This window comes from Elaeis guineensis, chromosome 9 (assembly GCF_000442705.2).
Source record: "Elaeis guineensis isolate ETL-2024a chromosome 9, EG11, whole genome shotgun sequence".
NCBI classification, from domain to species: Eukaryota; Viridiplantae; Streptophyta; class Magnoliopsida; order Arecales; family Arecaceae; genus Elaeis; species Elaeis guineensis.
In genome coordinates this window covers 93016142-93029651 of record NC_026001.2, presented here as the reverse complement: position 1 = coordinate 93029651, position 13510 = coordinate 93016142, and the positions used below count along the sequence as shown (strand labels likewise).

The 13510-nt window shown below is 37.7% G+C and overlaps 1 protein-coding gene across 1 annotated transcript; it reads left to right on the top strand.

Moving 5' to 3' along the window:
- Positions 1-1805: 1805 nt before the first annotated feature.
- LOC105051119 (peptidyl-prolyl cis-trans isomerase A1) lies at positions 1806-11562 on the top strand. The gene is made up of 7 exons (XM_073243498.1): positions 1806-1938; positions 2021-2251; positions 3320-3470; positions 3589-3677; positions 9346-9400; positions 9489-9574; positions 10633-11562. Exons 1-7 carry the CDS (start codon positions 1915-1917, stop codon positions 10783-10785), a joined length of 789 nt encoding a protein of 262 aa, XP_073099599.1. The 5' UTR covers positions 1806-1914; the 3' UTR covers positions 10786-11562.
- The last annotated feature ends 1948 nt before the right edge of the window (positions 11563-13510 follow it).

Sequence of the window (13510 nt, the reverse complement as noted above, 5' to 3'; positions counted from 1 at the left end):
CTTCAAGATAACTGTAAACTACCTACTAATTGTCTCACCACTCCTTACAAATTATCTTTTAATTACTCTATTCTTTATATGATGAGCACATATATATAAAAATATGGTAACCATCTCCTCAGCATACATATTTTTGATACTCGACAATCTCCGAGTAGTTTGTAAAATATTACACAATGCATGAAAACTTCTTCTATCTATGCACATATTTTCTATACATACCAGCTCAGAATCAAATACAATCCTTCTCAAGGTAATTTTTTTAATCTTGTGTCTATCATATTCATCAAAATCAATCCTTCTTCTCTTGTTTCTTCTCCTGACTGACAAATAAGTACAATATGCATGTAATACACCAATTAACGAAATAATGGCCCTATGAAGGTTGATGTACATTGCAATGATAGGTACCAATTTTGGAAGTAACTCCTCTGACAATCGATCCATCTAAATCATAATATTACCATAAGAAAATAATATATTTCAATAATAATTTCTAGCAAAATAATAAGTATTCAAAAATCTAGCAAAATATTTCATCAAAGTACATGTTAAAAAAGAACATTGTGAAAATCACAGAGCACCTGGTGCTCTATGATTTGTAGGAGCACCAGCAGCTTGGAGCTCCTACACCAGCCCCTCATTGCCAGCATAGCTAATCAGATCATACTCCATGTATAAAATTTTCAATTTTTCAAAATAAGAGAACAAAAATTTTTTAATTTTTTAGAATAAGAGAACAAAAATCAGATCACACTCCAGCCACCTGGTCTCTCTATCTCTCTCTCTCTCCGGTGGAGTGGAGTGAAGAGAAGAAAGAAATGGCTTCGCCGCCCATTTCCCCCTTCTTCCTTCCGTGTCCCTGATGGTGCCCACCATCGCCATCCTCGCGACGTACCTTGACCTCTCTGGGTGGAACTCCACCGCATCCCTTGGCAGTACCTCTCTCGGGTGGAACTCCATCATATCCCCATTGCCGACAAGCTTGTCACCACCCTCCACAAGACCATCGACCGCAACTTTCTCAACTTGAGAGCCATCGATAACCAGCACCACCACCTGTGGCCCCCAAGGATTTCATCGACGGAGGAACTTATCGTGGGGGATTTCACTGATGGAGGAGCTCATCGCTAGGGGGACACTTTCGTCCGCCACCCATGAGAGCCACCAGGGCCTCCCTGAGCTAGCACCCAGTGCCACCTCATCCAGCTCCGCAACCCGCCAGCTCACAGAGACAACCCATCCCCAAAAAATCGATAGCCTATAGTGGAAAAAAAAATAAAAATTATGACTTACCAACTGAAGAATTGTCATCGGCGATGAGTTGAAAGGCGGTGAGTCGACCGAAGGCAAGGTGAGAGGAGGAGAATTTGGTGGCTAGGGCTCGGTGACAATAGCACACAGGCGGCTTCACACGATAGAAGGGGGGTGTGGGGAAAGAGGGGTTTAGTTTTTTTTTTTTGATGAGGATAATTTGGTCTAAATTATTCATTGTCAGATTATCAAATATTTGATAATTTAAATAACTACCCTTTTCTTAAGTAATCCGGATTACCTTCTAGGAGGTAATCTAAATTGCCAAGGTAATCCAGATTACCATCCAAAGAACGTACCAAATGCAGTAATTCGATATGGCCAGTTAAATTATCCAAAAATATACAAATAGGATTTTATTATTTAAAAAAAACAAAATGATAGTTATTATTAATAATAAATAAATAAAATGACATTTTGGTAATTTCAATTCCACGCGCCCATTTAACTTTCCCTCTTCTCCATTACAAACGACAGGAACTAACTAACAAACCACCTCCAGTTTGTTATTCTCATCCGCACCAGCAGCACCCGAACAAAAACCTCCCTCCAATCCTCCTCTTTCTTCTTCATCGCTTCTTCCGCCCACCTCCTCCATTAATGGCGTCTTCTCTCACCACCCTCGTACGACCTCCCAAACTCTCTCGCTCTTTCCTCTCTCTCCCTCCCTCTCACTGACGTTGTTTCCTTCTCTCTTTTCTCTCAGGCGAGCGTCCGGCCGGCGGTGGCCGGGCCGACGACCCTCCACCGCTCCCATCTCCCGACCCCCTCGCCGGGTTTCTTGGGGATCCGGAGAACCTCCTGGCCGGCGTCGGAGATATCCTCCGCCGCCGCTCTCTCCGGCGGTCATGGGCTTTCCCCCCTCTTCCTCTTGTCCGCTTCTCCTTCGTCCCGAAGGAGTGCCTGGTACGCCACCTTAGCTCGTGCCGAGTTGAAGGTCAGTACACGGGAACTTAGGGGTTCGCTGCTGTTCGTTTTCTTGTGCATTTTGGATTAGGCTTTCTAGTAGGATTTATTAGTAATGTTTTACTTGATACGAGATGCCCATCTTTCCTTATACAGTGATGGGGATTGGATTCTTGATCTATGCTATATTTGATCGCTTTGATTCTAGGAGCTAAGCTGAAAAGAAGAGAAACCATTTTAATCGTCGAAGAAAAGAATGTCATGATAACAAGATGCAAATACGCAGTGGAATCTACCATGTTTAATGGGATTTTATTATGTTATTGCAGTGTTCTTGAGAAGTTTAATGCCATTTCTTGAATCTTTTTATCGGGTTCATCGAATTTTAAGTACATATTGTAGTTTCTGTAAAATCTTTCTTTATTTCTTTAATGTTGGAAGCTGCATTGTTGTTTGATGTCATACTTGATTATTTTTTGATTTTCAGAATTAGGATAACACAAAGAAAACAAAAACTTTCCGTTTCTGATTCTGTTTTGGTACTTTTAAAACAATGCCACAAAAGTTTGATGTGGTCTTTACCGGAGTGTGCTATTTGTAATGGAATATGATTTATATGAACATATTATTGCATTATTCTCGAAAGCTTTTTTAGGTTTTTAATGGAATTCTGAGTGAGCATAGTTTGTCTAATTTGTTCATCTTTCTTTTAAATGGTGGAAGTTGGATTCTTATCTGATGTTATGAGTTTAATTTCACATTCTTGCAGGTCCCTTCTTTTTGGAAACTTTAACAAAAAAAAAAAAAAAAAAACGAGCCTTTTCTTTTGCTAGCTCCACAGAAAAATTCCAGTCCTTTAAGATGAGAATGCCGTGAGAGTTATTAGATGCAATTCGTATTGATATCTGATATTTGTAATGGAACCTAATATTCTGTTGCGGTGTATTTTGAGAAATTTATTGTTTATGAGATAATGGGGTTTGTTGGTGATACTCACTGATATGAGCTTTTGATTTCTGTTGAGATTTTTAGAGATAGCAATGTTTGGGTAGAGTTTTTTGGGTTCTGATAATGGTTCTGTTCTTTTGTGGAAGCTCAGGAGGCTGAATTGCAGTCTAAGGTCACCAACAAAGTGTTCTTTGACATAAGTATTGGGAACCCTGAGGGAAATGTTGTTGGAAGGATTGTGATAGGGCTGTATGGGGATGATGTGCCCCAAACAGCTGAAAACTTTCGTGTCCTTTGTACAGGTTGAAAGCTAGCTTTTATTTTTTGATACCTTTTTCATATGTTTGTCATGTTTTGATCTCTTGATTTAGTTTGAAGAAAATGTAGATGCATTTCTTAGTTACATGATGTTTTGTTCAGGGGAGAAAGGCTTTGGCTATAAGGGATCAGCATTTCATCGTATCATCCAAGATTTCATGATCCAAGGGGGAGACTTCGAGAAGGGAAACGTATGTCCTATTTTTCCTTGTTTTCTTATTTTAGTTCTCATGCTTCTGTGGAAAGTTTAAATATGGTAGTAGCTTTTATTTTTGTCACTGCAATGTTTTGAAAAACTGGCACATATTACAACCATTGCTTCTTTCGTGACACAACAGATGTTGCCATATTTTTGGCTACCTTATGTATCAGAATATCAGTCCAATATATCATGTCCATCTTCTACATACTTCTATGTTTCCGGCTGAAAGTAATAAACTTGAAATAACAGAATTCCTATGGTTGCTGAATAAAACATCAAAGAGGATTTACTTTTGTTGTTTAATGATTCATGAAAAATTAATGCATAATACCGTAACAAGGCAACTCATCTTTTCATTATAAAGCAAAATGAAATAGTTGATTGTAAATGCTCCATTCCATGTTCATCTTCTTATAAGTGTAGTTCATGAAAATATAAAACCGAACAACCAGATTTAACTATGTTGGACTTGGAAAAAAAATTGAAAGAGTCATACTACATGATGAGAACAACATGATTCATGCTCATGAATGTTGAATTCCTCGTCTATGTTGTGTCAGATGTGGCAGGACCGACAATTTAACTATTTATTAAAACTTAAATAGCATGAATTATTCATGGAATTTTATGGGGGCTTATGTAAATAACATGAGTGATGCATGTTAGATGGGAGAGAACTGACAAAATATGTGCTCATTTAAAATGAATGGATTTATTCTTCTTCTAAGTAACAATCCTTATTTTATTCTCATAAGCATCTAACAAAAGAATTTATGATATAGCTCCATATGTTCCATTGTCAAATAAGAGAAGTGTCACTGCTCTAAATTAAATTAAGCAAAGATTAGATTATCATTGGAATGACTCCTTTCCTCCCTGTTGTCCTCTACCTTATATTAGATGGAGTCTCTAGCTGGCTCAGTTAAAGTCTTGGGCTTTTAGAATGGATACATAGTGGAATTTAAGGTTTGGACCTGTATAGATTTGACTTTTAGTGGAGGGGAGTGATTCATGGAATCTTGATTATAAGGTATTTGGCCAGGTCATGGAATAAAGGATTTCAAGTTTGGCCTTCTAATTCTTATTTTTTTAATGGATATGTGTAGTTGCATAAGGATTTGTGGAGGTACTGAGACCAACAAGGGGTGAGCAACATCTTCTCCCTAGGAAAAGTTGGAAAATGACAAGATAGTGGGAGGATTAGAGGGTCTGACTGAATGGGCAAGTTGATGTTGTCATATATCACTCAATGGTCAATTGTAAGCTTGTTGCTTGTCGATGCATGTTGCTTAGTAAAGGGGATGATTAAAGAGGATAAAAGAGAGGGAAAATGAAGGAAGAATAAAAGAAAGGGAGTCATGCATCTGCCTTTGGGATAATTATTTCTCTTTTCTAAATTGGGGTTAAGGACAAGATTTCTTTAATTGCTTTTGTGACACTTGATTTATTTGTTTCTCACATAAGATGCTATAGTTTGCAAATTAAGTGATTCAGATTGCATTTGCTTTCTTAGAAACTTCTGAGATATGATAATTGGTAATTTTTAAGAAATTCGGAAACATTAGTACCATGCTTGAAATTCATGTTTCATGTATGATTGGTTAAAATACACAGAGATTTCATTTGGTTATAAAAAGTGGGTTCGGAGAGTTGTTATCTTTTTTAGTGTGTCTATAAATCTTTTTTGAGGCTTTAGAAAATCTTGAATTTTGTATATAAGTGATTGATTATTTAGCAGAATATTGTTGGGAAGTTATTCTACTCTTATCTTTTCAGTCTTTGTTCTCTTATTCCATCTTTACTCTTTTTTCTTATCTTATTTATAAAGTGGGATGCAGTGTTGTTCTCATTTCCCTCAGTTCTTTCTGTTATGGATTAAAGTAGTACCTATGATGCTTTTTTAGCCATTGGTTGGCATAGTGTACGTGCCTCACTATATAGTGAAACAATCTGTCCAATGTTGGGACCAAGGTCGGAAATTGGGTAGGTCTAGTCGAAGTGTGGAAATACTATTGCAGGGTAGCCTTAAGGTTAAATTTGAATTTGTCATGGGCTTGATCATCTGAAATGTTTGTTGGTTGTATTTTTGGGGAGGAAGGAAGGGTGGGGTAGGGTGGGCAACAATGGAGTGAGAACAAAAGGGGAGTAGGACCATGTGGATATGCTCATGCTGCTGAGATTGCTAAACTTGTTTTGCAACAAGGGTTTCTAGGATTGTGGGAGATGTTGGGTTGTCGGATGGATGAGTCCTCGGGGCCATTGGGGGTTCAAGAATTTTGTGTGGTCCGAGGATTGCTGGGTTTTAGCATAGGAGAGGAGGATATGAGAGTTTAGGAGGGAGTTGACAAAGAAAGAGGGACGGAGTTTGGAGAGAGAGAGAGCAAGAGAGAGAGAGAGAGAGAGGCAATCGGAGAGGAGAGATGGGGAGTATTTGAAGGAAGGTGTTGCTTTCTTTTTAAAAACGTGCTAACCCAACTTACAACCCAAGACCCTAAATTTTTGTTGCTTGGTCCAATACAATAAGACACGGTGGCAACCGTGGCATGGTTGAGAAACATAGGGGGGAGAAGTGTAACCAACAACAAATAAGAGAAGAAGACTCATAAAAAAGCTACAGGAAGTGGAATAACACGATCATGTAAAAGTTACACGATAGTGAAAATCCTAAACTGGTATTCTTCTTTGTGATCTCTTTCTCACGGGATAACATTTGTGACAAATTTTGTGTAAATATTTACATATTCTTTAACAGAATAGCCATTTTGAGATTTGAAAGAGTGTTTTAACTTTTAAATGTTTACAAAACACAAATGTAGGTCAATGCTTGAATTAATTTTCTGCGAACTTTAAGTGATTATATCTTATTTTAGAAATTCAGCCATTGTCCTGACATTGCAAACATGACATTACTAAAAGCAGCTGAGAGCAATATTAAAAAGTAGATCACGGGCATGTAGTGGCTGAGAGGTTGCATAGAGGATAGGATAACAGGCACTATAAAACCAAAGCGGGCTGTTAAAACATATCGATGCTTTCTTTTATTATCAAAAAACAATATTTCACATCAACTTCATGTGAAAAAAATCAAGGGCAAAGCTATAAAACATCATCAATGTAATGTCATAATATGATATCAACATTCATATAATATAAAAGTCCACAATCTAATAACAAACATCATCATCTACCAAAGATAGTAACATCACTTATAAGATAGATGTCCACAGTCACACACCATGAACCATAGAAGAAATGACTCCACAATCAATATTCATATAATATAATGCACCAAATAAGACATTATCATCAATGGATAATAGACTCCACAAGGATCCAGACAAAAAAAGGTCAAATGACAAATGGATGTCTGGCTATCTTAATGATCAATCATCAACCACTTCTAGGAGATCTACTCCTTTAGCATCAAAAGTAGAGGAATTCAAGTCGTCGGTTTTAATGTATTCGACCTCGCTGACTCTGATAACTCAAACTCAATCTCATCGATCTTTACATTTTGATTCTTTTGTTTCTTTGATTGTGAAGATGTAGTAGCAGTTGCTGCAGCTCCAACATCTTTACATCTAACTATCCTCCTTGTGTACCTCTTGCGAGTTTCAAAGCCATACTCTGTTCTCTTTAATGAGCTTGTTGGTGTGCCAGCTATGGAACACCAACGACGGAGCTTCAACTTTGGAGCTTTGGGAGCATAAAATTAGCAGGAATGGTTCTGTTCTTCTCCTCTTCTCCTCTTTGTTTCCCCCTCTTTTTTTAAATAGGGCACCAAATTAGTGAATTGACCTTTCTTTTAATAAACCTCTGAACCAGTCTGCTTATTTGTTGTATCCATCCTATTTGAACTAGCCTAACCCTCATTGGAACATGTTAGAATCTTACGATCCAAACCAAAATCACCTAAACAATCTCGTTCTCATCATTGGATTGGGGTCACTTAGTATCTTAAGATTTATATTTACATTAATCATCATACAGTCCCTTAGATCATAATTACCAAACTGATCATGCTATTTGCATATTAAATCATGCAGAAATCCATTTACATAGGTTATCATCTTTAATAGGTTCAAAACTGTAAAATAGGCAAACTTGTTACAATTTTTAACTTCTAAAAGTAAAATTAAAGAAAACTAAGAGTTCACGGAATCAAGAGGAGATTTTGATATTTTTACAACTATTCATTGAATTCTTTATTTCCTAAAATATGCTACCTAAAAGGATATTTAAATTGATTGGTTTTATATAAAATTGTAAATAATTAAACATATTAAATGCCCTATTGGACATGTTACACATGGATCTATGATGATGGAATCTACACTACTTATATGTGTGGCCTTTTGTTTTCCATTCTTCTACTTGGTAATTTACTAATTCTTCAATGTTTAATAGTTGTTAATATTTTAAATTTTTTAAAAAATTAAAAGAATTTATGATTCACAATTTGATCCACGGTGCACATGTCTAAGGGTAATGTCCCTTAATCCACCCCTCCGAGGACCTTGGATTGCTGGGACCATAACTAGGTAATGGCCCTTTATTTTGTTAATCGCAGGTTATAGTATTGGACTGTTATTTCTTTGATTCCATCTTACTGACAGGCGTGAGTCTCAAGTTTTAAAATACCCTGGGAAATGCAAATGATGACTAAACATCTCAAATACTCCAGGTTTATTTCGTGGTTTCAATTGTCGTTCATGACAATTGATGCGAATACTACCACTTGGCATTGGATTGGTGCCAGATACTACGCAAGCCACTCGATATGAAGTGCTAGCTCATATTGACATGTTCTGGTTCTGGGTCAATATGGCCTAGTATCAAGTCAACAAGGCTCAAGAATTTTCTTTATTTGTTTTACTTTATTTATCATACTTAGGTGTAGTCATATGTGCTGTTTGGACAAGTGGCTGCACCACCCATGCTAACGGCACTTAAATCTTTGATTTGTACTGGATTAAAGAAATATAATCACTATGTATGAGACAAACAGGGCCTATGAAGAATTAGATAATTTCTTCACTGTCCTGAATATTAGGAGAGTCATACTTGGTTGCTTGCCATTCTGTTTGACAAAAAACCAAACATATATCCTCTTGATATCGATGTTTCTATATGACATGACCACAGAAGTAATATATGTGCTCTATGCCACTGGACAATTGTTCTACTCCTTTTCAAACATTTGCTGTTGGGAATATTTAAAACAAAGGGCTCTCTCCTGGCTAAACTTTCAGAGAAGTAACATGTTTCTTTAGTGCACAAGGAAGTCAAGGTGCTGCCAACACTCATAGTACTTTACTGCAGGCAGCTTGGCCTTGTTCAGCAGGACCAAGTTCATGCTATCTCGGCATTGCTTGCTGTCTGTGCGTAATAACTACTTAAGTCATAATTTGTTGATCATCTTAGCAGATGTCAAACTTCGCATCGAATTTAACTAAAAGGGGAGGAAACAGAATGATCAGTACCGGGTGCAAAGTTATGTTTGTGGATTCTTGTCTGACTTCTTCCTATGATATTGATAGTTGGTTCTTGGTTGTACATTTACAAGCAAATATATTGGACGATGATCATTCAGACATTTGTACATTGGTGTAGAAATGTTGTATCTCAGTTATCCAAAACATAATTTTGAATTGCAGGGAACTGGAGGTAAAAGCATATATGGCCGTACATTTAGAGATGAGAACTTCAAGTGTAAGTTGAATTCCATGTTCTATATTTCTTCACCTAATATCAGTTACTCAGATGGCTATTAATCTTTAGATCTTTAAAAAATTTGTAGTGTCTCATGTGGGACCTGGGGTAGTTAGCATGGCAAATGCAGGGCCCAACACCAATGGAAGCCAGTTCTTCATTTGCACTGTCGAGGTAAGTAACCATATTATTACTCATTTGAAATTATGTTCCAAATTTGGATCCTGGTTTTGCTTTTGGTTTCCAGCAACTTTGGGATGCATCATATTGTTTTGTCATGTTATGGGGTCTAATTTATCTTGACTGAGAACTATGCCATTAAATGGCGTGGTAAAGTGCGGTAATATTGTCACCTTGATGTCACTTTGTAGGCATTGCAACATTCCAACACTTAAAAATGATACAGCAATTTTCAGTTTCAAAATCACGATTTAGGAAGTATTATGCCAGTTAACCAGTACAGCAGACAGACCTTCTGCACATTATAAGGCTTAAGTCCTTTAATTATTGTAATTAAACGATGCTGAACAGGTTTTATTCAACTTTACATTGACAAATGCATGATCCATGATTCATATTTAAGAACAAGTGACCCCTTGTGTGTGCGTGTGCATGTGTGGGGAACACAAGTTCCCCCAGTGAGACTTTGGAGGTTGACCTATTACTGTTAGACACTCAGGATACCTTATCTGGCCTAAGGACATGCATAATGCAGGCCTTATTTCCCTGCTATTAAAAATATCTTGAAACTTGAGTCTAGAAAAACTTCTCCATTGTATTTTTATGTCATAGTTTTATGGAAAGATGGTGGTGCATTGACCAAGAGGCTCTTGCATGTGCTTTCAGTTCATAGAAAAGAGAAAAGAATATCTTGAAATCTGAATCACTGACTTTGGAGAACCATTGGAATAAAAAATACCGGCCTATGCTCAATTGCATTTTGATCAGGTTTTGAAGGGCATGTACTAGCTCTAGTAAACTGTTTGGGGTTCAATTTTAAATTTCCCTTCATATTATGTTGTCTACAGGAAACCCCTTGTTTTCCTTCTTTTTTTTTTTTTTTTTGGCTTTGTTCGAGCCTCACTTCCTCAGTCATGTTGGTCACGTTGTTATCAGGACCTGTACTGACTCTGGTAGAATAGTGTGCAAGCATGTGCTTGTGCTGATTATGGGCACATGGTGGCTACTGATCAAGCTGACAATGCAAACCTCTGTATACTATTTTGGTGCAGACACCATGGTTGGACCAGAGGCATGTTGTGTTTGGACAGGTACTCGAGGGGATGGATGTAGTGAGGGTGATCGAGTCACAAGAGACTGACCGGGGGGACCGGCCCAAAAAGAAAGTGGTCATCAGTGAATGTGGCGAGCTTCCAATGGTCTGAGCATGGCTTGAGTACAGGATCTACCCCGTTTTCTTTATTCAAGCGGGGCACCATTGTATGATCCTTCAATTTTTTTTCTCGATTCAAATCGCATCTGCTAAGCATGTCATATCAAAAGATTCAGTGGCCTCATGTGAACCAGCATTGGTATGTTCAAAATACTAATACTGTTGATTTTAAGCTGAGCATAGTTGAAGTGATTATCCATTTGCTGTCTGCTGTTGGGATGCGGTGCGATCTTTGGGAATTTCAAATCAAATGTGAAATTGGATTTTGTTACTGTAGTTCTGTTGTCGACTGGTTGGAATTCCACGTGTAGATGAGGACACAAGCTGGTGAGCTAGAGTCATTTGTCATCAGAACCCAAGACCGCTACAGAATATTGCACTCCAGATTCTTGAACTGAAGCTGATGAGGGGATCCGGATCCATTTAAATACACTTATTGACGTTGGAGGTCGGTTGATTTTACGTTTGATGAATCATATGCATTTTGCGGCAGTAAAACAGTAAATTGTATTGTTCCTGACATGCCCGGTCATATCGTGTTGTTTGGACTATGAACATTCTCCTTGAACGTCATTTGAATGCTCAAACATTTCTCAAGCTACCTCTTTGGAGATGGGACAAATATCCTCCAGCAGGCTGGAGCCAAACCAAACAAACTACGGTCCCTCCACGCTCCAGTGGTTGGACTGAATATGGAATTTGGAGTAATTACATTGAACCAGTGTTATTCTGTCAAGGCTCTGATTGCTTTATGAATATAAGTCCTTTGTTTCGGGTTGTTTGGTATTACTCTTTGCTTTCTTTTTTTCTATTGGTTTTCAGAAATCCAAGAATATTGAACTTGCTTGAATATTCATATATGATGAAACCCTCTTATTTTAAAATTATTTGCAAAGTTTTGAAGGAATATTTGGTTGCCGAATAGATTTTGGAAGATATTCCTTATAGGGATGGGAATGCATTTTGGTATTTGGATGGTTTAGATTTTATGGTAAAGATTAAATTGCACTCATTTTTTTTTTTTAGTGTTTATAGTGTGGATACGGGTAAAATGGTCATTGAAGGGAATGGTGATAGGTCTATTCTAGGTTGTAAGTCTACACCATTTTGGTGGGCAGACATGTACTGTTTAGGCCTACACCCATACATACTATAAGTTCCTATTCTATGATCTTTTTGATGTTTGGCACCCCATTCTCTAGAGCCGTTCGCAGGAAAAAATTCTTGCTTCCAACGTCAATCTACAGAGGGTACTTTGTATTTTCATAAAAAATGAAGGTATCTGACATGGTTACTATCAAACCATTCAATCAATGCAGACGTACATGTTCTTCCAAAAACCTCGCTCATCTGTTAAAAAAAACTTCTCTTTTATTGAAAGAACAAATGCTAGAAAGAAAGAGGACCTACAAGCATCTTTTGCTATCGCGGACTATCTCAAAGCTCTTCTTTTGTCCATTTGTTAGCAAATGTATCTCATCAAGATTTGGTTGCAGCGGTTGTAGCATAGAAAAAGATCTTCCTCAGGTTTGGGAATTAATAATTGAACAAATAGGAGACATATGTGCACCTAGGAATGATGGCTTACAGACTAGTAAGTATGGGCAAGAACGTTAGGTACATCTCAATTAATGGTTTGTGCAGCAACTGTGTACTCATTTGGATGATTGCAGCAGTGCAACCAGCTAGACAGATGGAATATGGGTTGTGAGTAAGCTGATTCAAATATTATAGAAAAAAAAAATCTTTGTTGTCCTAAATATTTGTATTTATAGGTTAAGCTCAGTGTATATTCTCATCATCTATTTTTCATCTGATTGTATTGATCTAGCTCGTAATTTCAATAAAATTTTCAGTCTATCTCTCCAAATAAGTTCTGTGATATTTTTTTTTTTTTTTCTCCTCCTTTTCTCACATGTTTTTCTTAGGCCTTCCATCAGGTCTTGCACAGTAGAAGAAACATCGATCAGACGGCTGTCATCATTTATTTCATTTCATCCAAAAGATCAGATCAGATGAGATGAACGGCAAACTCATGCGGTTTGGGGTGGAAGCTTCCCGGTTGGCCGGCCGTGGTCCGGCTAATGATTGACAGTGCCAGAGAATCTCAAAATCTGGGCCCAATTAATTAGCGTCACTTGTGACAGGAGAATGGACGGCAGCCGCTAGTGGTGGTCCCACACCATCCTACGGTGGTCCACCACCCGAACAGCTGTGCTCCACCTCCACGCCGTAATGTCAGTTTAGGGCCCAAAAGCCTATCGCCAGCGCTCCTCCCTCCACCCAACGAACACCCGCGAGGTATCTTACCGGTGTACCACATCGGTTTCCCAAATTGGAATGTTTGACCCCGCCGCAGTATTGGACCGGACCGCAGCATAAGTCTGCTCTTTTTAGATTCGTTTACGTTATGGTTTGGACCCCATCGGTGAGAATACCAGCGTTCATTCGTGTTGGCATATTTTTCTTTTCATACGAAAACCAAACAAACTAAGCAGAGTTATTATTTTATGTATTGGTTCCCAGAATCCTTCATTTGTACATATTATTTTTTCTATATTACCTATATTTATTTAAAACTTCCTGTAGAGTTTTTTTTTTTTTTTTTTTTTTTTGCTTGTTTGTGAAAGACAAGTCTTTCATTAGTTTTTGTTAACGGAACTCGAATTACAATTAACTAAAATTGCATGAGGATGAAAGTATCTTTACTTTAACAG